Raw genomic sequence first — 24422 nt, 5'->3', positions numbered from 1 at the left:
CTTATTGAAGCATAAGATTCGGAGCAGCTTGACAGGGTAGATGCTGGGAGATTGTTTCATCTGGCTGGGAAATTTAGATGTGGAGATTCCGGCGTTGGACTGGGGTAAACACAGTAAGAAGTCTCACAACACCAGGTTAAAGTCCAACAGGTTTATTTGGTAGCAAAAGCCACACAAGCTTTCGGAGTGCTGCTCCTTCGTCAGGTAAGTGGGAGTTCTGTTCACAAACAGGGCATATAAAGACACAAACTCAATTTACAAAATAATGGTTGGAATGCGAGTATTTACACCTGTAAAGACTTGCATTCCAACCATTATTTTGTAACTTGAGTAAATCTGAGTAAGAGACTGCAGAACAATAGTAATCTGACAGAAAATACCAAAGTGCAAGTCTGCCAAGTGTTATGACAGCCACTCTTGCTTTGTTGGAGAGTGGTAGGTCAAGAACTCCAAATCCTGGCTGGAGTTTCTATGCATGCACAGTCTTACATTTTTTAAGTTCTTTGGGCCAAGGAGCAGCCCTTGCGTCTATGCTTAAAGGAAAACAGTGCAAAAACCCAGGTCAGGTGACCAGGAGCAGAGCGCCATTGAAGATAAGCATGCCTGGTAGGGGTTGGGGGTGGCCCCAAAGGAAAGGGAATAGGGAGAGGTCCCAAAAGAAGAATCCCAAACAGGGGACAGGGACAGGAAGCGGTTCCAGTTAAATGAAAAGGAGAGTAGAGAAAAGCTCCAAACAGGAAAAGTATCGCTCAGGAGAAGTCCTGGCAATTGATGAGGGCTGTGAAAGCCCTGGCAATTGAGGAGGCCGTAAGACGTCTCACAACACCAGGTTAAAGTCCAACAGGTTTATTTGATTGCAAATACCATAAGCTTTCGGAGCGCTGCTCCTTCGTCAGATGGAGTGGAAATGTGCTCTCAAACAGGGCTCAGAGACACAACATCAAGTTACAGAATACTGATTACAATGCGAATCCCTAAAGCCAGCCAGGTCTTAAAGGTACAGACAATGTGGGTGGAGGGAGCATTAAACACAGGTTAAAGAGATGTGTATTGTCTCCAGACAGAACAGCTAGTGAGATTCTGCAAGCCCAGGAGGCAAGCTGTGGGGGTTACTGATAATGTGACATAAATCCAACATCCCGGCCGTCCTCATGTGTGCGGAACTTGGCTATCAGTTTCTGCTCAGCGACTCTGCGCTGTCGTGTGTCGTGAAGGCCGCCTTGGAGAACGCTTACCTGAAGATCCAAGGCTGAATGCCCGTGACTGCTGAAGTGCTCCCCCACAGGAAGAGAACAGTCTTGCCTGCTGATTGTCGAGCGGTGTTCATTCATCCGTTGTCGTAGCGTCTGCATGGTTTCCCCAATGTACCATAAGAACATAAGAAATAGGAGCAGGAGTAGGCCATCTAGCCCCTCGAGCCTGCCCCGCCATTCAATAAGATCATGGCTGATCTGACGTGGATCAGTACCACTTACCCGCCTGATCCCCATAACCCTTAATTCCCTTACCGCTCAGGAATCCATCCATCCGCGCTTTAAACATATTCAGCGAGGTAGCCTCCACCACCTCAGTGGGCAGAGAATTCCAGAGATTCACCACCCTCTGGGAGAAGAAGTTCCTCCTCAACTCTGTCTTAAACCGACCCCCCTTTATTTTGAGGCTGTGTCCTTTAGTTTTAACTTCCTTACTAAGTGGAAAGAATCTCTCCGCCTCCACCCTATCCAGCCCCCGCATTATCTTATAAGTCTCCATAAGATCCCCCCTCATCCTTCTAAACTCCAACGAGTACAAACCCAATCTCCTCAGCCTCTCCTCATAATCCAAACCCCTCATCTCCAGTATCAACCTGGTGAACCTTCTCTGCACTCCCTCCAATGCCAATATATCCTTCCTCATATAAGGGGACCATGCCTCGGGACATCCTTTCCTGCAGCTTATCAGGTAGGCAATGTTGGCCGAGTTGCAAGAGTAGGTACCGTGTACCTGGTAGATGGTGTTCTCACGTGAGATGGTGGCATCAGTGTCGATGATCCGGCACGTCTCGCAGAGGTTGCTGTGGCAGGGTTGTGTGGTGTCGTGGTCACTGTTCTCCTGAAGGCTGGGTAGTTTGCTGCGGACAATGGTCTGTTTGAGGTTGCGTGGTTGTTGATGAGTCATGGTGAGCAATCACTGAAACAACTATATGATGACTGAAACAACGATATGATGACATCAACAAGTTCCATCCCACCATCAGACTCACCATGGACTACTCTCCGGAATCGGTTGCATTCTTGGACACACACATCTCCATTAAGGACGGTCACCTCAGCACCTCACTGTACCGCAAGCCCACGGATAACCTCATGATGCTCCACTTCTCCAGCTTCCACCCTAAACACGTTAAAGAAGCCATCCCCTACGGACAAGCCCTCCAAATACACAGGATCTGCTCGGATGAGGAGGATCCCAACAGACACCTCCAGACGCTGAAAGATGCCCTCATAAGAACAGGATATGGCGCTCGACTCATCGATCAACAGTTCCGACGCGCCACAGCGAAAAACCGCACCGACCTCCTCAGAAGTCTACGGAAGTCTACGGAAATAGGGCAAACTGGTAGGGAGGCCATGGAACCTTTACAGATTGAAGGGGAGGAGGTGCTCGCTGTCTTGAGGCAAATCCGAGTGGATAAATCCCCAGGACCGGACAGGGTATTCCCACGGACCTTGAGGGAAGCTAGTGTTGAACTTGCAGGGGCCCTGGCAGACATATTTAAAATGTCAGTATTCACGGGGGAGGTGCCGGATGATTGGAGGGTGGCTCATGTTGTTCCGTTGTTTAAAAAAGGTTCCAAAAGAAATCCGGGAAATTATCGGCCAGTAAGTTTGACGTCGGTGGTGGGCAAGTTATTGGAAGGTGTGATAGGGATAGGATCTACAAATATTTGGATAGACAGGGACTTATTAGGGAGAGTCAACATGGCTTTGTGCGTGGTAGGTCATGTTTGACCAATCTATTAGAGTTTTTCGAGGAGGTTACCAAGAAAGTGGATGAAGGGAAGGCGGTGGATGTTGTCTACCTGGATTTCAGCAAGTCCTTTGACAAGGTCCCTCATGGGAGGTTAGTTAGGAAGGTTCAGTCGCTAGGTATACATGGGGAGGTAGTAAATTGGATAAGACACTGGCTCAATGGAAGAAGCCAGAGAGTGGTTGTGGAGGATTGCTTCTCTGAGTGGAGGCCTGTGACTAGTGGTGTGCCGCAGGGATCGGTGTTGGGTCCATTGTTGTTTGTCATCTATATCAATGATCTGGATGATAATGTGGTAAATTGGATCAGCAAGTTTGCTGATGATACAAAGATTGGAGGTGTAGTGGATAGTGAGGAAGGTTTTCAAAGCTTGCAGAGGGATTTGGACCAACTAGAAAAATGGGCTGAAAAATGGCAAATGGAATTTAACGCAGACAAGTGTGAGATATTGCACTTTGGAAGGACAAACCAAAGAAGAACGTACTCGGTAAATGGTAGGACTCTGAAGAGTGCAGTTGAACAGAGGGATCTGGGAATACAGGTACAGAATTCCCTAAAAGTGACGTCACAGGTGGATAGGGTCGTAAAGAGTACCTTTGGTACATTGGCCTTTATAAATCGGAGTATCGAGTATAAAAGTTGGAGTGTTATGGTAAGGTTATATAAGGCATTGGTGAGGCCGAATTTGGAGTATTGTGTACAGTTTTGGTCACCTGGTTACAGGAAGGATGTAAATAAGATTGAAAGAGTGCAGAGAAGGTTCACAAGGATGTTGCCGGGACTTGAGAAGCTGAGTTACAGAGAGAGATTGAATAGGTTGGGACTTTATTCCCTGGAGCGTAGAAGATTGAGGGGAGATTTGATAGAGGTGTATAAGATTTTGATGGGTATAGATAGAGTGAATGCAAGCAGGCTTTTTCCGCTGAGGCTAGGGGAGAAAAAAACCAGAGGGCATGGGTTAAGGGTGAAAGGAGAAAAGTTTAGAGGGAATATTAGGGGGGGCTTCTTCACGCAGAGAGTGGTGGGAGTGTGGAATGAGCTGCCGGATAAAGTGGTAAATGCGGGGTCACTTTTAACATTTAAGAAAAACTTGGACGGGTTCATGGATGAGAGGGGTGTGGAGGGATATGGTCCAAGTGTAGGTCAGTGGGACTAGGCATAAAATGGTTCGGCACAGACAAGAAGGGCCAAAAGGCCTGTTTCTGAGCTGTAATTTTCTATGGTTCTATGGTGAGACAAACACGGGACACGGTGGACAGAGTACCCTTCGTCGTCCAGTACTTCCCCGGAGCGGAGAAGCTACGGCATCTCCTCCGGAGCCTTCAACATGTCATTGATGAAGACGAACATCTCGCCAAGGCCATCCCCACACCCCCACCTCTTGCCTTCAAACAACCACGCAACCTTAAACAGACCATTGTCCGCAGCAAACTACCCAGCCTTCAGGAGAACAGTGACCACGACACCACACAACCCTGCCACAGCAACCTCTGCAAGACGTGCCGGATCATCGACACGGATGCCATCATCTCACGTGAGAACACCATCTACCAGGTACACGGTACGTACTCTTGCAACTCGGCCAACATTGTCTACCTGATAAGCTGCAGGAAAGGATGTCCCGAGGCATGGTACATTGGAGAAACCATGCAGACGCTACGACAACGGATGAATGAACACCGCTCGACAATCACCAGGCAAGACTGTTCTCTTCCTGTGGGGGAGCACTTCAGCAGTCACGGGCATTCAGCCTTGGATCTTCAGGTAAGCGTTCTCCAAGGCGGCTTTCACGACACACGACAGCGCAGAGTCACTGAGCAGAAACTGATAGCCAAGTTCCGCACACATGAGGACGGCCTAAACCGGGATGTTGGATTTATGTCACATTATCAGTAACCTCCACAGCTTGCCTCCTGGGCTTGCAGAATCTCACTAGCTGTTCTGTCTGGAGACAATACACATCTCTTTAACCTGTGTTTAATGCTCCCTCCACCCACATTGTCTGTACCTTTAAGACCTGGCTGGCTTTAGGGATTCGCATTGTAATCAGTATTCTGTAACTTGATGTTGTGTCGCTGTGCCCTGTTTGAGAGCACATTTCCACTCCATCTGACGAAGGAGCAGCGCTCCGAAAGCTTATGGTATTTGCTACCAAATAAACCTGTTGGGCTTTAACCTGGTGTTGTGAGACTTCTTACTGTGTTCACCCCAGTCCAACGCCGGCATCTCCACATCAATTGAGGAGGCCACAGGAGAAGCCCTGGAAATTGAGGAGGGTAGAGGCCCGCGATTTCAGCCCACTGTCTTCCTCTGCAGTAAATGTGGCAAAGACTATCAGAATGAGGGCCCTGAAAAACACCAGGCAATGCTGAACACCGGGTTGACCACGATGGTGCAAACCATCATCTTAAGAGATGAAGGCTGCCACGTCTACATGGAGTAAAGCAGATGATGCTTTATTGCTATGTTGGGATAGTTGTGCTTCATGGGTGATTTGTTCTGCTTGGAGGTAAGGGTTGATGAATGAGGCTTCAAGAACAAATGTCAGATTTCAGTATGAGTTCAGGCTGCAACACATTAGTTTTGATTAGCCATATGTTTCAGCCAGAAATTTGTCATGGGATGTGATGTAGCTGGATTGGTTGTTTTTTGTAATAGTATGTTATTTGATTTAGGGATGTATTGTCGTCCCTTATACTTTTATTTTTATGCTTGGTTTCATTCTGACATATTGTTCGAGTTCCAATGGCTGAGGCGAAGATTAGGATAAATAAAGGTACAGTTGGCAGTGTCCTTGTCTGATCCCTGAAGTGGAAAAGCAAATCAGATGAAGTAATTGGAGTATACTGAATGGGATTATAGGATTTTGATCTATTTCCTGTGTATGTCTTCAAATGCCATTCTCTCATGTATTGAGAGATTGCATTTTTATGTCACTTGCCTTAAATTCTCTACTGCATCTTGGCAAATAGCAAGTTAGGCATGTTGGCACTGTTACTGTGGTGATTCATGCTGAATCATCATCTGGTTCTGATAGAACACCTCTATTAATTAATAGCATAGCGAAGATTATCAAATTATTTCCATCAGTTTTCTTCAAGACAGTATACCAGCACAGACCTTTAAGAAAAATTATGATTTGATGAAATAATTCTTTGGATAACAGGTGAGCTACATGTTGCAATTGCGAACACTAACAAATTTCAAAACAGTTATCGACCCTTAAAAGGTGAACAGCTTATGCAATAAGAACTCTGACCATTTAATTCATGCTGCACACTTGAGTCTAAGTGATCCAGGAAGGTAAATAAACTTTTTAGAAACGAAGGGTCATCAAGACTCAAAATGTTGGCTCTGTTCTTTCTCCACACATGCTGTCAGACATGCTGAAATTTTCCAGCATTTTCCGCTTTTGTTTCAGATTCCACCATCTTCAGTCATTTGCTTTTATATTTGTAGAACTGTATCTTACTAGTCATGCCTGATGGTCATTTAAATTCAGGTCATCTCTTATTAACCAAGAACCCAGTGACTTTGGCAACATGAGGTTTCATCTTTCTCAGCTTTTGGTAAAGAAAACATGTATTGGACGCCTGTCAACCTTGTAATTCATATTTTTATTCATTTTATGGGATAGTACTGGCGAGACCAGCATTTATTGCCAATCCTTAGTTGCCCTTGAGAAGGAGGTGGTGAGCTGCCTTCTTGAACCGTTGCAGTCCCTGAGTTGTTGGTACACCTACATTGCTGTTAGGGAGGGAGTCCCAGGATTTTGTCCCAACAATAGTGAAGGAATGGTGATATATTTCCAAGTCGAGATGCTGAGTGACGTGGTGGAGGGGAATCTCCAGGTGGTGGTGTTCCCAGTTACTCACTGCTCTTGCCCTTGTAGTTGGTAGTAGTCATTGATTTGGAAGGTGCTGTTTTGAAGAACCTTGGTGAATTCCTACCGATTCATCTTGTAGACAGTACACACTGTTCTTCAATGTGGAGGGATTGAATGTTTGTGGAAGGGGTAGCAATCAAGTGGGCTCTTTTGTCCTGGATGGAGTCAAGCTTCTTGAGTGTTGTTGGAACTGCACTCATCCAGGCAAGTGAAGAGTTTTCCATCTCACTCTTGACTTCTGCCTTGTAGATAATGGTCAGGCTTTGAGGAGCCATGAGGTGAGTTACTCGCCGCAGGATTCCTAGCCTTTGGCCTGTAGCCTCAGTATTTATGTGGCTAGTCCAGTTCAGTTTCTGGTCAATGGTAGTGGGGGATTCAGCGATGGTGATGCCATTGAATATCAAGGGACGATCGTTAGATCATCTCTTGTTGGTGATGGTCATTGCCTGTGGCGTGAATGTTACTTGCCACTTGTTAGCCTGGGAATTGTCCAGCTCTTGCTGCATTAAGACATGGACTGTTTCAGTATCTGAGGAGTTGCAAATGATACTGAACATTAGGCAGCCATCTGCGAACCTCCCCACTTCTGACTTTATGATGGAAGGAAGGTCATTGATGAAGCAGCTGAGATGGTTGAGCCTATGATACTATCCTTAGGAACTCCTGCAGTGATGTCCTGGAGCTGAGGTGATTGACCTCCAATCACCACAACCATCTTCCATTGTGCCAGGTATGGCTCCAACCAGTGGAGGGTTTTCCCCCTGATTTCCATTGACTTCAGTCTTGTTAGGGCTTCTTGATGCCACACTTGGTCAAATGTTGCCTTGATGTCAAGGGTAGTCACACTCACCTCTGGCATTCAGTTCTTTTTTCCATGTTTGAACCAAGGCTGTAATGAGGTCAGGAGCTGAATGACCCGAGTGGAACCTAGACTGAATGTGACCAAATTATTGCTGAATAATTGTTGCCTGACAGTGCTGTTGATGACCTCGCAATCACTTTATTATGATTGAGAAAAGACTGATGGGTGGGATTTGTCCTGTTTCTTGTGTACAGGACATACTTGGGCAATTTTCCACATTGCTCAGTAGATGCCAGTGTTATAGATGTACTGGAACAGCTTGGCTAGGGGAGTGGAAAGTTCTGGAACAGAAGCATTCAGTGCTATTGCTGGAATATAGTTGGGACCCATAACCTTTGCAGTATCCAGTGCCTTCAGCCGTTCCTTGATATCATGAGGAATTAATTGAATTGACTGAAGACTGACATCTGTGATACTGGGGACCTCTGGAGGAGGCCGAGATGGTTCATCCATTCTGCACTTCTGGCTGAAGGGTTTTGCGAATGCTTCAGTCTTATTTTTTGCACTGATGTGCTGGGCTCCTCCATGATGGAGGATGGGGATATTTGTGCAGCCTTTTCCAGTGAGTTGTTTAATTGCCCACCACCATTCACAGCTGGATGTGGCAGGACTACGGAGCTTAGATCTGATCTGTTGGTTGTGGGATCACTTAACTCTGTCTCTTACTTGCTGCTTATGCTATTTGGTACACAAGTAGTCCTGCTTTGTAGCCTCACCAGGTCGACACCTCATTTTTAGGTATACCTGGTGTTGCTCCTGGCATGACCTCCTGTACTCTACATTGAGGGTTTGTGGTAATGGTAGAATGGGGGATATGCCAGGCCGCGAGATTACAGATTGTGGTTGAGTACAATTCTGTTGCTGCTGATGACCCACACACAGCACCTCATGAATGCCCAGTTTTGCTAGATCTATTCAAAGTCTAACCCATTTAGCATGGTGGTAGTGCCACACAACATGATGGAGGTTATCCTCAGTGTGAAGATGGGACTTCATATCCACAAGGACTGTGCGGTGGTCACTCCTACCAGTAATGTCATGAACAGGTGCATGTATGGCAGGCAGATTGGTGAGGATGAGGTCAAGTATGTTTTTCCCTCATCGGTTCCATCTCCACCTGTCACAGTCCCGTCTGGTAGCTATGTCCTTTAGGACCTGGCCAGCTTGGTTTGTGGTGGTACAGCTGAGCCACTCTTGGTGATGGACATTGAAGTCCCCTACCCAGAGTACATTCTGCACCCCTGCCACACTCGGTGCTTCTCCAAGTGATGTTCAACATGGAGGAGTACTGATTCAGCAGCTGAGGGCGGACGGTATGTGGTAATCAGCAAAAGATTTTTTCCCATATTTGAATTGGTGCCATGAGACTTCATGGGGTCCAGATTCAATGTTCCCGCCTCTCAGGGCACCTCCCTCCCTACTGTATACCACTGTGTCACTACCTCTGCTGGATCTGTCCTGCCAGTGACACAGAAAATACCCAGGAATGGTGATGGTGATAATGACATCTGTAAGGTATGATTCTGTGAGTATGACTCTGTCAGGTTGTTGCTTGAATAGCTTGTGAGACAGCTCTCCCAATTTTGGCAGAAGCCCCAGTTGTTAGCAAGGAGGACTTTGTAGGGTTGACAGAGCTGGGTTTACCATTGTCGTTTCTGGTGCCATCCAGTTTCATTCCTTTTTGTTCCATTTATAGCGGTTGAATACAATTGAGGGATTTGCTAGGCCATTTCAGAGGGCATTTAAGAGTGAACCACATTGCTGTGGGTCTGGAGTCACATATAGGCCAGACTAAGTAAGAATGGCAGGTTTCCTTCCTTAAAGGACGTTATTGAACCAAATCGGTTTTTATGACAATCGACTGTGATTTCATGGTCATCGTTACCTTTTAATTCTAGATATTTTATTGACTTTTTAAATTGCACCACCTACCTTGGGATTCAAACCAGGTTTCCAGAGCATTACTGTGGATCTCTGGATTATTAGTCAAGCGACAGTACCACTGTGAAATATCATACTGACCATACGAGAGCCAATGAGGCTTTGTAATTAATTTTCTCCTTTCAGTGAAGAAGATGTAAGAACAATTTTTGAAAGAAAGGAAGAAATGAAGAAACAAAGCTTTTGTTGGTTTACTCTTTTCAGGCAAAATCCTTTTAAACTAATGTATATTAATTTACAGTTTTTAATGAAGCCTTGTGTTTTATCAATATTTGAAGAGGAAATAAAATGATCGAATCTAATATTTAGTTTTTTTTTCTTTTCCAGAAAATGAAGAAGTTAAGGAGACAACATTAAGAGAGCTTAAAATGCTCCGTACTCTAAAGCAAGAAAACATTGTTGAACTTAAGGAGGCTTTTAGAAGAAGAGGAAAACTTTATTTGGTGTTTGAATATGTAGAAAAGGTGAGTGATAACAGCTTCGAAGTTAGAGATTTTTCTGTCTGATATCAGTGGTGGCTTTTCCTTCAATAGCAGTAGGCGGGAGGTTTTCCCCACTTGGTTTGTGTAAATATGCTTCACATGGTACTCAGTGATGCAGACCACAAGGAACTAAGTTTCCATCTTGAATCTGCTAGGCTAGGAGATGCCAGCCAAAGAACTGACTGAAATTAGAAGGTGGCCTCGTTTGACTGGGCATAGGACAAGAAAATGAATTTGGGATTCCTGCCCTTGGTCACTACCCAGTGACCATTGCTGGAAATTTGCAATGTGTGCACAGATGAGGAGATTAACAACACCTTGCAAACATGCCATGGTGCTTCACAGGAGCATGATCAAACAAAATGTGATACCAGGCCACGTAAAATGTTAGGGTTAATGACCAGATGGTTGATCAAACAGGTAAGTTTTAAGAACCATCATAGAATAAGAGAGAGGCAGGAAGGTTTAGGGACTGAATTCCAGAGCTTCAGGCCTGGACACCTAAAGGCCTGCCTGCCTGCCAATGATTAAAGCTGGGGATGCACAAGAGATCAGAATGCTACCCAAAGTCAATCTTCGTAAACTTTCCTGTTGAGGGTAATGTGTCAGATAGCCTTTTAGCTAAACTGCTGTAGAACTCCAAACATAATCATACCTCAGTTTCACTTACTCCCTTCAAAAAAGGAGTGAAAAAAAGTATCTATGATGGTGATGGGCAAGAAATTGCCCAAAATATGAGATATTAGTTTGAAATGTATTGGTGTGCTTTTTAAAATCATTTTGCTTAATTTGCCCCTGGTGAAAATATAAATAATGAAGGAATTTGTGCTGAAAAGCTAACATTTAATTTTTCAATTTAAAAAAAACATTGCAATATGTGCTCTCAAATGTTTTTCAAAATCCAAAACAGTAGTTTCAAATTTAAGATTTGCTTTTCTGTTTACCTGTTGAATGAAGTAACACGGTTTATGATAGCATGGAAAGAACATGTTTCTTTGGTTTTCAGAATATGCTTGAATTACTTGAAGAGATGCCAAATGGCGTTCAACCTGAAAAAGTGCGAAACTATATCTACCAACTAATCAAAGCAATTCACTGGTGCCACAAGAATGATATTGTCCATCGAGGTAACTACTAAAAGTAATATCTTTGGACTCCTTCATTTTAGCAATGACATGTGTATATTTATTTTCTACCTTTCTTCAAATACTTTAAATTTGTGGACATGGATTCTTCAAAGAACAGTATGAATCACTCAGCATTGTGCTGCACTTGTGATGGCCATTTAGAAAAGTCAAATATATTTTTGTAACTGATTTTGCCGATTGCTTGGTCACTTATTTTTGTGTCAAAAGGATTTATTATACATGGAACACAACATTTTGAAGACCAGTTGTTCCTTTCAATACATTGATAATTAGAATGCAAGTTATTCTTTGCACAGCGATAATAGGATATTACTTTTTTACTTGACACCTGCTCAGACATGGAGTGGAATCTTGTGCTGGTTCCAGGTTGGGAAAGCAAAGTGAGCTGGGGAACTTAATTGAGTGGGAGACCAAACATCCGATAGGAAGATAGAGAGTGCCTGACGGGGAGGGAAGGCGAAGATAGACATAGGAGGGAGGGAAATGGCCTTGCGTCTTGAGTGTGGGGATCATGTGAATGGGTGGGGAGAGGGTTTCCAGACAGGGTTGGTGGGAAAGAGATGATCCTAAAGGGTGGGCTCAGTGTTGTCTATAGTGGGGTCCTCGGGGTTGAACTGGGATTACTGGGCAGCAGAGGGAACAGTTCCAGTGAGAAAGGGTGTATGGAATATGCTAGGGTGGAAGGTCCAAGGATAATGTTGCAGTGGCGGATGGTCCCATGGAGTTCATGGAAACGGAGAAAACAATTGATGTGGATAACCAAAGGGGTTAGTATGATCATTGGGAGGTTAATGGATGTAGGCTCAGAGGAAAGAATAATGCGAGAGAAATTTTTATGTTGGGTGAGTCTAGGGTTTTGGGGGGTTTGGTGGGTGACAGAGGAGGGTAGAAGATGAAGTGCATTTGAAAGGTGACTTGTACTTTTTTTAGTCTCGGCTAGAAAAAGCAGTCACTGTGAAATTGCAATCCCTTGAAGTGGTAGGAGGATCTTTATGGGTGGGTGAAGTTAAAGGTGAGCCCAGTTAGCCACCTAAAGCACAACCTAATAATCATGGGTCAACTGGATAAGAACCATGCACAAGTGTCTTCTTTCTATGGTCACGCTCCCAACATAGTAGCATTGATTCCTAACCATTGGATTTCCTTCCAGGCAGATCTCAGCAAGATTGGGAGCTGGAGGAGAGTATGAGCTAAAGAACAGTTTCTGCTGACCGAGGCATGGAGGAAAGGAGGGAGAGTTTGCAGCACCATGGACAAAGGGGGGGAGTGGTCACAGGGAGGATACTGGATCATGCAGAGAACCTCGTGTTAGAAGTCTGGAGATGCGGCACGGTGGCACAATGGTTAGCACTGCTGCCTCACAACGCCAGGGACCCAGGTTCGATTCCCAACTTGGGTCACTGTCTGTGTGGAGTTTGCTCATTCTCCCTGTGTCTGTGTGGGATTCCTCCAGGTACTCCGGTTTCCTCCCACAGTCGAAAGATGTGTGAATTAAGTGGATTGGCCATGCCAAATTGCTCCCTAATGTCAGGGGGACTAGCTAGGGTAAATGCATGGGGTTATGGGGATAGGGCCTGGGTGGAGTTGTGGTTGGTGTAGAAATGACCGGCTGAATGGCCTCCAACTGCACTGTAGGATTTTAGGGAAGTCTAGAATGACTGTGGGAAGAGCAAGGGACATACCAGGAATGGTGTTCCTGAGATCCTGAGACTCGAGGGCAACTGAAGGAAGCTCAAGGAGAACAGAGGGAGTGCATAGAATGATAAATGGCTTGTTAAAGGTTAACCATGTGGGTAGGCACAGTGCTGGTTGGAAACTTCAAGGATACCAATAAATGTTCATGGTTGATAAAGCAGTGAGTGGAACTTACCTGAAGGGTGTGTTGGACTGTGGCTCTAGGATGATGGATGGAAGCTCAGTAGTGATAAGAGGTTCACGGTCATGGCTTCCAATTCGAATGTCAATGCTCCCGTGTCCATGTACTTGGCTGCATCAACAAGAGGAGACTTAAGGAAGGAATTGATCAAGATGGAGGCCAGGATTTGCCTAATGCCAAGTATAAGGCTTCCCAGTGCGCAGAAATGATCAGGACAAGAGGGAGAGCCTCAAAGAATATGCTGACCAGATCAGTTCCTGCAATTTTTTCATTGATAACCTCAGGCAGACATGAAGGGGCAAGTGAATCCAGCACTTATGAATGAACTGACTAGAGGGTTGCCCAGGCCATGCAGAGCAATTGCCAGAACATCAACAGGAATGGGCAGCAGAGAATCAAGTAGTGAGATGCGGTAACTCATATGCCAGCGGCTCCATGATGAGGTGTGGGACTGGAAGCCAACCCAATGGCAGTAGTGTTAAAAGCGATCATGGCATTGAACTTCTTCGTAAGAGTTTTAACAACACCAGGTTAAAGCCCAACAGGTTTATTTGGGTAGCAAATGCCATTAGCTTTCGGAGCGCTGCTCCTTCGTCAGATGGAGTGGAAATCTGCTCTCAAACAGGGCACAGAGACACAAAATCAAGTTACAGAATACTGATTAGAATGCAAATCTCTACAGCCAACCAGGTCTTAAAGATACAGACAATGTGAGTGGAGGGAGCATTAAGCACAGGTTAAAGAGATGTGTGTTGTCTTCAGACAGGACAGCCAGTGAGATTCTGCAAGTCCAGGAGGCAAGCTGTGGGGGTTACTGATAGTGTGACATAAACCCAAGATCCCGGTTTAGGCCGTCCTCATGTGTGCGGAACTTGGCTATCAGTTTCTGCTCAGCGACTCTGCGCTGTCGTGTGTCGTGAAGGCCGCCTTGGAGAACACTTACCCGAAGATCAGTGGCTGAATGCCCGTGACCGCTGAAGTGCTCCCCCACAGGAAGAGAACAGTCTTGCCTGGTGATTGTCGAGCGGTGTTCATTCATCCGTTGTCATAGCGTCTGCATGGTTTCCCCAATGTACCATGCCTCGGGACATCCTTTCCTGCAGCGTATCAGGTAGACAACGTTGGCCGAGTTGCAAGAGTAGGTACCGTGTACCTGGTGGATGGTGTTCTCACGTGAGATGATTCTGTAACTTGATTTTGTGTCTCTGTGCCCTGTTTGAGAGCAGATTTCCACTCCATCTGACGAAGGAGCAGCGCTCCAAAAGCTAATGGCATTTGCTACCAAATAAACCTGTTGGACTTTAACCTGATGTTGTTAAAACTCTTACTGTGTTTACCCCAGTCCAACGCCGGCATCTCCACATCATTGATCTTCTTCAGCAGTGGCTCTTTCCAGGGCTTTACTAAGGACAGGTGTGGAATATTCGCGTCTGCCAAGTACAACTGCATCCAAGAAGTGACAGATGCCCTCTTCAGAAGATCAAATGGTTTTGTAAATTTTGGTGCAGACCCTGAGAGCCAGGTGTCAAAGCAGTGGGATTTGCTGCAAGTGCAGGATTCCCACAAGTACAAAGTGCAATTGACTACACACATGTGGTGCTAAAAGCTCCCCGGGATCAGCCTTCTACATTCATCATCAGAAAGGGGTTTCACTCTTTGAATGTGTGTCTGTTACGTGATTACATAAATCAAACCCTTAAGGTGTGTGCGCACTATTCTGTGAACTCTCACGATGCCTATTTCCTGAACAACTCTCAGGTGCCACAAATGTTTGCTCCACCTTGTCGACTGCAGTGCTGGCACGTTGATGACAGGGGAGCCCACAGAGGACCTGGCTAATAACTCCAGTGCGAACCCTGCAAAGTGGTGCCAAGGAGAGGTATAATGTCTGTGCCCCAATGAGGGCAACAATAGAGTGGATGATAAAAATGAGGTTCCACCGTTTGGACAAATGAGGTGAATGAAGCACTTTACTAGCCACAAAGTGTGCCTGAAATCATTGTGATCTGCTGTGCCCTGCACAACCTCGCTCAGCCAAGGTGAGGGTGCAGACGGTGAGATGGAGGGTGAGATCTGCAGAGGGTGAGATGGAGGAGCCAGATGTTAACTCTAATGAGGAGGAAGGGAAAGATGATGCTGCTGATGATGTTGTGGATGCGGCAGCAGAAGCCAGCACGATGATGCGACGTGGCAGGCAGGTCCGTGCCAATCTTATTACCACCAGATTCCAGGCTGGGTGAGGTACCAATACGTCTATAGTACACTGTAGGTTGTAATCTTCTGTTGACTGGGAGGTTGGGGTTCCCTATTGGGTAAATACAGTAAGAAGTCTCACAACACCAGGTTAAAGTCCAACAGGTTTATTTGGTAGCACAAACCACTAGCTTTCGGAGCGCTGCCCCTTCATCAGGTGAGTGGGAGTTCTGTTTACAAACAGGGCATATAAAGACACAAACTCAATTTACAAAATAATGGTTGGAATGCGAGTCTTTACAGGTAATCAAGTCTCAAAGGTACAGACAATGTGAGTGGAGAGAGGGTTAAGCACAGGTTAAAGAGATGTGTATTGCCTCCAGCAAGGACAGTTAGTGAGATTTTGCAAGCCCAGGCAAGTAGTGGGGGTTACAGATGCCTTGGGACACCCTTTCCTGCAGCATATCAGGTAGACAACGTTGGCTGAGTTGCAACCATGTACCTGGTGGATGGTGTTCTTACGTGAGATGATGGCATCCGTGTCGATGATCCGGCACATCTTGCAGAGGTTGCTGTGGCAGGGTTGTGTGGTGTCGTGGTCACTGTTCTCCTGAAGGCTGGGTAGTTTGCTGCGGACAATGGTCTGTTTGAGGTTGTGTGGTTGTTTGAAGGCAAGGTACATTGGGGAGATGGTTGAGGCCGTCCTCATGTGTGCAGAACTTGGCTATCAGTCTCTGCTCAGCGACTCTGTGTTGTCGTGTGTCGTGAAGGCTGCCTTGGAGAACGCTTACCCGAAGATCAGAGGCCAAATGCCCGTGACCGCTGAAGTGCTCCCCCACAGGAAGAGAACACTCTTGCCTGGTGATTGTCGAGTGATGTTCATTCTTCCGTTGTTGTAGCGGTCATGGGCATTCGGCCTCTGATCTTCGGGTAAAGCGTTCTCCAAGACTTCTTACTGTGTTTACCCCAGTCCAACGCCGGCATCTCCACATCTTCCCTATTGGGCCAAACGTTTGTTTCATTTCATTGCTCATATATTCTGGTGGCTGCATTAATGTTTATGTTTTCACGTTAAAACTACTGTATGGGCCAATTTGGAATAAAACACATCCAACTTGCGAAAAATGTGATGCTCAGACAACATTGTAGCATCGGTGCCATCAGAAGTACAACATTACCAGCATGTTACTCCATATTCCTGTGACTACTGACACCTAGAAGGAAAAATGCTGCAGACCCTTGGCACAGCCAAGCCAAATGCATGCTACATTTGGAAGCCACAGGCACTGTTAATTTGGCAGGGATACACTTCTGCAGTGACTTGGATGCAGACACTGTTCAGACGGTAGCCTCAGGGATCAAGTGAACACTACTTCATGGGTTGCCAGATGCGTTCCAAGCCTCAATTATAAATGATAAACAACAACTTTACACGGTTCATTCCTGCAAATGTCCGTTTACTCAGAGATGCATCTGCTGATACTGTGATACAATAAATAGTATATCCATAGGTACATATCACCTGAGACTGATCAGGAACAATGTGCAATATTCTTAAATGCACACGATCATTGCAACAACCTAGCAGTATAATGAAAATACAACATGCATAAGTAAAGTGAAATTAAACGGATTTACAATGGTGTTTCATATATACAGTGATTAGACACTTGTGCCACCTCTTGTGTCCTTGTAATTTCTTAATCTTTCTTTTTCTATTACTATACCTTGGTGCAGCCACGATATCCACAACTGAGGTGGAGACAGCCAGCTGACTGCTATAACTCATTGGCTGAGATAACTGTCATAGCTGTCTCCTGGTGGTCCGAATCCTAGAGTACTCTGGCCCGCTGAGGGGCTCTTACACTGGTTCAGGTGCATCCTCAACCTGACCTTTTGGAGGTGGTGAGTTTATTGGCTGAGGGTGGGTGGAGAAGCAGGGCACCCTTGGAGTGCCTTGCTGGCACTATTCTCCTTCCTGCGTGATGGCACCTCCCTGACTCCTTGAGGAGAAGGCAGCTGTGGGGGAGGTCGAGATGCCTTATTAATCCCCTCTTCACCTAGCCATTGCTGCACTACACCCATGCCTTGCATGATGGAGTCCAGGCCAGAGCATATATCCAGCAGCCACTGAGTACTCTGCTGGACCAGGCCTCCATGGAGGTTGTCACCAACTCCATGAAGGAAGCCAAATGTTTGTATGCTAATGCCATGACAATATTCATAATATGGTTAATAGTGCTTATGGTTAAGCATATTCTCTTTTCCCACTAAATTTGCTGCGTTAATCTTGTATGTGCATTGGTCAGAACAAGATTGCAGGCATCCTCACTAGACTCTGCGGAGATGCAGGCCTCTCCGTTAGTGGACTCTTGGCCCTGGTCCTCCCCCATCATTCTGTGGCCTCCACAGCTGGAGTGAGGAGTTTGAGCTCAGGGAACCCTGCTCCAACCTTCTCTCTCTCCCCCACCAATTGTGAGCTCAGAGCTTCCATGCGTGAGTGAACAGTTTTCATGTCAGTCTGTGTCTCGGGATTCACTGTGTGCCTCGTGTATCTAATTAGCTGACTGCCAAGCAATTGCATGAGAAAGCCACTTTGCTCACCAGCAAAAGTGACATTCATTTCTGGTCCTGCAACCAAACTTCTACTCCAGAATGGAAGATTCTGTCCATGGATTCCAATGAAAAACACATTTATAGGGATTAGGGTTACTAAGAGTACTGATTTTAGAGCCATGATCTTCGTTTGAAATGAAATTAACATATTACTGGACTTCTCATTTTTCCTGTTTGTATTTTTCCCTCATGTCTTTAAGGCAAGACTCCAAGTGGTATATGGATCATTGTTGCTTATTGCATTTTGGTGTATTTTTTGTGTCAATCATAGTGAGTGTTGACAAGCTATTTGATATATGAGGAGTGTGAAAGATATCACAGCTGAGCTTGATCTTGTTCATATGCACTTTCTAGCAGGAATCAATAGATAACAATTGGGTGGAGTTGCAGGCTGATTTATCCGTTCCTTTTCCCCCAAAGTCCAGATCCTTGAGGCCAATGAAAGTGTCATATTACTGCGCAGTTAAAAACACCACATTCAGCACAGATGAGGGATTAAACATTTTGATCTGTATGGCTCAGTTCCATGTCTGTTTGTGTGATCATGTACTTATCCATGTGATGACCTCCATTAATGTAAATACTTCAAACAGAAGCAGTATTTTAAATTTTTGCCCCATTTTTAGAAAATTCTTCTGACAGTCCCATTCCAACCTCGCATCCAAACTTCTGTCTGAGATTAATTCTGGACAACCTGCTCCCAAGTATCTTGTTGCCAGCCCAATAGCCACCTGAATGGGACAGAGTAACAGAAATTTTGCTTTCCTTTGTCACCTCTTGACCTACACCGTATAGGAATATTGACACAGACTGTGTTGTTACTTTGCAGGTAAGCACAGCATACAACTTTTAGCTTTGCCAAGTATTGGCACAGCTAGACCAGTTAACATTGGCACTTCTACATATAAAAAGATTAATGTAGAGAAGATTGCCTGTTGTTGGCAAGCAGGTCACAAAGTTAACATTCTTTTTTTAATTTGCTTTGATTAAAAGCTTAATCCTTTGTCAAACTCCATTCTGATGAGCAAAGATTTAGTAGAAATTGATTTGCACCTCCTGCTAAGTTACCATATTAGTGTCTCACTAAAGAAGACTGGACACATTGGGCCCTATTTTACCATTTTGATTCTAGTGCTGGGCGGACTTGAAACTGGGAGTGTTTCAGATCCGACTTTTAGACCCGTTCTCGGGCACCCCCATATGCACTCTGCCTGAAAAAATATCAGCGATTTCGAATTGCACTGTACAAGCCTGTAGGCGGGGCTTAACGTACCCGAAATCCTGCTGCTCCGATCGGCGCCTCCAAATGTGCATGTGCAGACAAAAAATGATAGAATAATGCTCCCCTGCCACATCCCCCCTGGGCTGGATAATGCCTCCCCCTGGGCCCCATAGACATTGCCCCACCCCCACAACATTAACGACCCCCTGTATCCCCCCACCCCCCACTACCTAGACCGATTCTTCTCTCCCCCCCCCCCCCCCCCCCAAATCTCAGGCAGAGTGGGAGCGGACCCCCCTTCCCCCCCACTGATCTCGGGCAGAATGGCAGCGGACCTCCCTCCTCCCCCTGCTGATCTCGGGCAGAGTGGCAGCGGACCTCCCTTCCCCCCCTGCTGATCTCAGGCAGCACATAAGCATACCTGCAAGTGCTCATTTGCCTTCCCCTCAACGCTAACAAGCAAACTGCATGTAACTTGCTGGAATGCTCTGCCAAACTGCCTGCAGCTGATCTGCCCTAGCGAGGGGCAACTCAAGAATGGACAGGCAGGCAGGCATTCCTGCACAAAATGTGTGCATGACCAACCCCCCGATTAACTGAAGGCGACCTCAGGAGGCTGCTGGATGCAGCAAAGGGGAGGTGGGACATCCTCTTCCCTCCAGGAGGACACAGACCCAGGGGCTCTGATGGAAATGTGGCCTGGGAGGAAGTCGCCACCTCGGTCAGTGTCAGGGCACTGGCCCCCTGAACCAGGAAGCAGTGCCGGAAAAATGTCAATGACCTCATCCGTGCAGCAAGGGTGAGTGCTGAACCCCATCTTGCATCTTCCCCCAAATCTCCCCCAGATCATCCCATCCCCAGCACCCTGCATGTTTCCAGCCCCTGATCCCCAAGCACCTCCTTCCTATCCCCCTAAGAGCCCCACTGCACTTTCCCTCTAAGGGCCACCACCTGATACTCTGCAGGAGTCATGGCTCCTTCTGTATTCACAGGAGAAGATCGCCCATAACACCTGTGAGAGAGAGTGAAGACAGGATGGTGAGCCAGACCTTCGGGTCCCCACCCCCTTTGAGGAGGGGGAGCTGGAGCTCTCAAGAGAAGGAGAGATGATAGCATGGTCGGGCTGCTGTCATTCCTCCATTCACTTTGAGGCAACTTCTCAGGGGCACGAGTTTCGGGTGCGTGGTTTAAAGGAGATGTACGAGGCATATTTATTTGCACAGAGTAGAGGTCGCGGACACAGATACGATAGTGACCTTTAAGGGTGTCTTTACAGCTACATGAATGGGATGGGAATAGAAGTATATGGTCCCTGGAAGGGTAGGGAGTTACAAATCAGATGGGCAGCCTAGTTGCTACAGGCTTGGAGGACCGAAGGGTCTGTTCTTGTGATGTAATTTTCTTGGTGCTTTGTTCTATGTTCAGTGAAGAAATCTGAATCACGTGTTTGGCATTCCGGATTTCTCTCCCTCCCTTGCACTTACCATTGTGTCCTGTGTCGCAGGGACACATCCGGACGCCCCGGGGCCTTCTGGACTCCAGGCCCGTACTGCAGCTCCCGCCCATCCTGGTCCAGACAGCTTGAACAAGTCCTCGGAGGATATGGTGTAGGGACCTCCGAGGGTGGCACCGTTTTGGCATCAACTGCCACTCAACTCACCATCCCAGATACTGACACGTCGGTGGGTCCAGTTAGTGATGAGGCTTCTGGGTCACTCTCTGGTGAGCACGACACATCTGATAATGTATATCAGGTGGACGATGGAACGTCCGAAGCCCCTGGCATGCAGAGGCCTGCACGAGGTGAGGACTTAGCTGGCCCCAGGCTACATGCTGGGCCTCTGAGATCACTTCTCCTTCAGCTGCTGGAGATGCAGCAACAGAGCCAGGGAATGCAGGAGGGGCTGACGGCCACTGGACCAATTACAAGGCTGTTGGGAGGAGTCCCAAAGTTTTCAGGTGGACTAGCTATTGCCTGTCTTGCATGCTTCCCAGGCCAGCACTGCAAGGGTGGTGTCTGCAGTGGAAAGCCTAGGGCAGGGGATCCTCACCATGAATGGCCACAGCTGAGATTCTCAAGGTTCTACGGCCATGGCTGAGCGGCTCAAGAGCTTGCAGGAGACCCAGCGGGACAGCGCTGAGACACAGCGGGCTACGGCAGCAGCCCTTGAGAATGTGGCCCAGTCTCAGAGGGCACTTGTTGCAGCCATTGAGAGATGGCCCCCGACTCAAGTGGCCATCGCAGAGAGCTCAACCACCATGGGTAGGGCACAGGTGGTCCTCCAGGATTGGCAGTGCCAGGTCACTGCAGAAGCAACGCCGTCCTATGGAGTGACTCAGGGGTCCGCAGGAACCCCAAGAGAGGAGGAAGGGCTCGAGCCCATGCCGGGGCCTTCCCGCCAGGAGACTGTGGCTGTGGCTACATCTTCTGCTACCCCCCTACCTGACACCGGGGCATTTCAGGAGCAGTGGGACGAAGAGGGTGATAGTAGAAACATCCCAGACACTTGGAAGCAGGCCAGGGCCCTCAAGGTCCAGGGCCTCCAGAGACCGCCTTCCAAGCACATCACAGGCAATGGGGCAAGGTAGGCAGCTGGCCCCCTCAACCTCCGACTACATTTTGGGGAGTCACTGAGACGTAGTGGTAGGCCACGTAAGGTTAGGAAGTTGTAGTTGCACTGAGATGACACGGGTGAAGGGCTGCACTAGTTAGAAAGATATTTAAGCACCTTAACGTTTTCTGTTCACAAGTTTTCATGTTAGAACGTCTGATTGCAATTAAACCCTTATTGCAATCAAATGTTTTTTCACCACCCACCTGTGACTAATTTGTCTCAGATTTGTCTCGAATAGGAATCCTCTTCCATTGATGATCGCCGGAACGATGCTTCATGTTGATGTCAGTTGGGGAGGCTCCTCAATGCTGTGTCACTGAGGAAAGGAAGGCATTGGTTCCCCAGATCCCAAGAGTGATTCCCTCCAGTACCCCACCCCACCCGCCCCAGGGTCCTGTATGGGGGGTTTCAGATTCCTTACGCACTACACAGACGTGCCAGCGTGCATGCGGAGCTCAGATAGGAATCAGACTAGTTTGCACCAGGGCATCCTCATAATGGTGCTTAGCGAGTCGTCATCACCCTCCTGCCTGCCAAAAACTTGCTACCACAGAGTACCTAGGCCCACCACTGGTGTGACAATGTTGCAGGAGATAGAAGGAATTTTGGGTGGGGGGGGATGGAACGGAACCCACAGACACGTACTCCTAACGACAGAACCGCCTGGTGATAAGGGCCTCCCTTGACGCCCTCGCATGCCTCATTTGAGCTGCCAGCCCTCCAGCGCCTGGTTGCTGTTCTCGGCATGCTCTTCCACTTCCTCCTCCTCCTCTTCCTCCTCCTCCTGCTGGTCATCCTCCCCAGCGATGCCCAGCTGGTCAGCTTCCACGTCCTTCTCCTCCGCCAATATGTCACCTCTCTGTAGAGCCAAATTGTGCAAGCAACAGCACTGAGGGAAGAGATCACTGGGCTCTATTGGAGGGCCCCACCAGATCGGTCCAGACATCGGAATCACATTTTGAGGACCCCAATGCACCTCTCCACTATCGCTTGGATGGCTACACGGGCCACATATAGCAGGTCTCTGCCTCAGTCACAGGCCTCCGCACAGGCATCAACAGCCATGTCCGAAGCGGGTAACCCATATCACCGACGAGCCACCCCCCGCAGCCTGGGCTTCTCCTCAAATGGATCCGGGATGTCCGAGCTCCTGACAATGAAGCTGTCGTGCACACTACCTGGATGTCTTGCACAGACATGCATAATGTTCATCTTATGGTCGCACACTAGTTGAACATTCAGGGAGTGGAACCCCTTTCTGTTGATGATTCTCCGTGGATTCTGTAGGGGGACCTTGGGGGCGACGTGTGTGCAGTCGATGGCCCCCTGTACGCTAGGCAATCCCGCAATGGCTGCGAACCCTGCTGCCCGGGCTTCCTGACGGGTCCAGGTTAAATTTGATGTATTGCCCAGCCCAGACATGCAGGCTTCTGTGACCTGCTTGACACAGATGTGCACAACTGATTGGGAGATGCCACAGACATCTCCACTAGGGCTTTGGAAGGAGCCAGTCTCATAAAAGTTCAGAGCGGCCGTCAATTTGACAGCCACCGAGAGTGGGTGCCCCCCCACTGCCTCTAGGTGCCAGATCCTGCAACAGGTTGCAGAGGTGTTGCATTGTCTCCTTACGGAGACATCCGCAGCACACGGTGGGCCCGATTTTACCATTGCGTTGCGCCCGTTTTTGGCACGAAAACATGGTAAAGTCGGGCGTGAGGCCATTAACGCAATCCGCGCCTGCGTCTGCGCAGATGCCCACTTTACCGAGGCCCGGGAATGGCCGCGATCCGATTCGCATGCATTTAAATTGAATTAATGAACTGCCCACCCAACTTTATCAGCATTTCCCCCTTTACCATCGCGTTCGCGCGTCCAGATTCGGCGCAAAACAGACCTGCTCGGCAAAGGTCTGTTTCGGGTGCTCCAGCTGCTGAAGAGGTAAGTTCAGAGCTTCCAACGGATCTCTGACTCAGATCGGTCGTGGGGGCGGAGGGAGGCTGGCCTGATCATTTTCTAGTGGGGGGGGGTGCGGGGGGGTGGGAGAAAGGAGGCCCGATCATTTTCTGGGGGGGGGGGGGGGGGGGGGGGTGGCGGGAGAAGGGAGGCTCAATCATTTTCTGGTGGGGGAGGGCGGGGAGAGGAGAAGGCGGGTCAGATGTATCTCTGGTGGATGGGGGGAGGGAGGACAAATCGCTCGCGGGGGGGGGGGGGGTGGAGGAGGGAGGCAGAGTGAGGCCAAATTGTCGTCTGGTGGCGGAAGAGGCCAGATTGTTGTCTGGTGGGTGGGGAGGGGGGGCCCACTTTATCCGCGTTTTGCGGCCTGGGAGCGATGTGACAGCGGCGCGATTTTCCATTTTTTTTCTAACTGCGCATGCGCAGTTTAGAGCTCCGATCGTTTCGGGCGCGATAAGCCCCACCCACAGTGCGATTCGGACCTGCGATTTTTTTTTCAGGCTGAGTGCGTATGGGGGCGCCTGAGAACAGGTTTCCAAGTCGGATCTGAATTGTGCCCAGATTCAGCACTTCGAATGAAAATGGTAAAATCGGGCCTGTCCTCCAGCTTCTCCTCCTC

The 24422-nt window shown here is 47.7% G+C and overlaps 1 protein-coding gene across 3 annotated transcripts in view; it reads left to right on the top strand.

Moving 5' to 3' along the window:
• LOC144506360 (cyclin-dependent kinase-like 5) overlaps positions 1-24422 on the top strand; it is a 206086-nt gene that overhangs the window by 96730 nt on the left and 84934 nt on the right. For all 3 annotated transcript variants that reach the window (XM_078232370.1, XM_078232368.1, XM_078232369.1), the window contains exons 5-6: positions 10026-10162; positions 11187-11307. In XM_078232370.1, the coding sequence (XP_078088496.1) occupies positions 10026-10162; positions 11187-11307 (258 nt within the window). The remainder of the gene's footprint in view (positions 1-10025; positions 10163-11186; positions 11308-24422) is intronic.

Source organism: Mustelus asterias, chromosome 17 (assembly GCF_964213995.1).
Source record: "Mustelus asterias chromosome 17, sMusAst1.hap1.1, whole genome shotgun sequence".
NCBI classification, from domain to species: Eukaryota; Metazoa; Chordata; class Chondrichthyes; order Carcharhiniformes; family Triakidae; genus Mustelus; species Mustelus asterias.
This window is presented reverse-complemented; position numbering and strand designations above follow the sequence as displayed.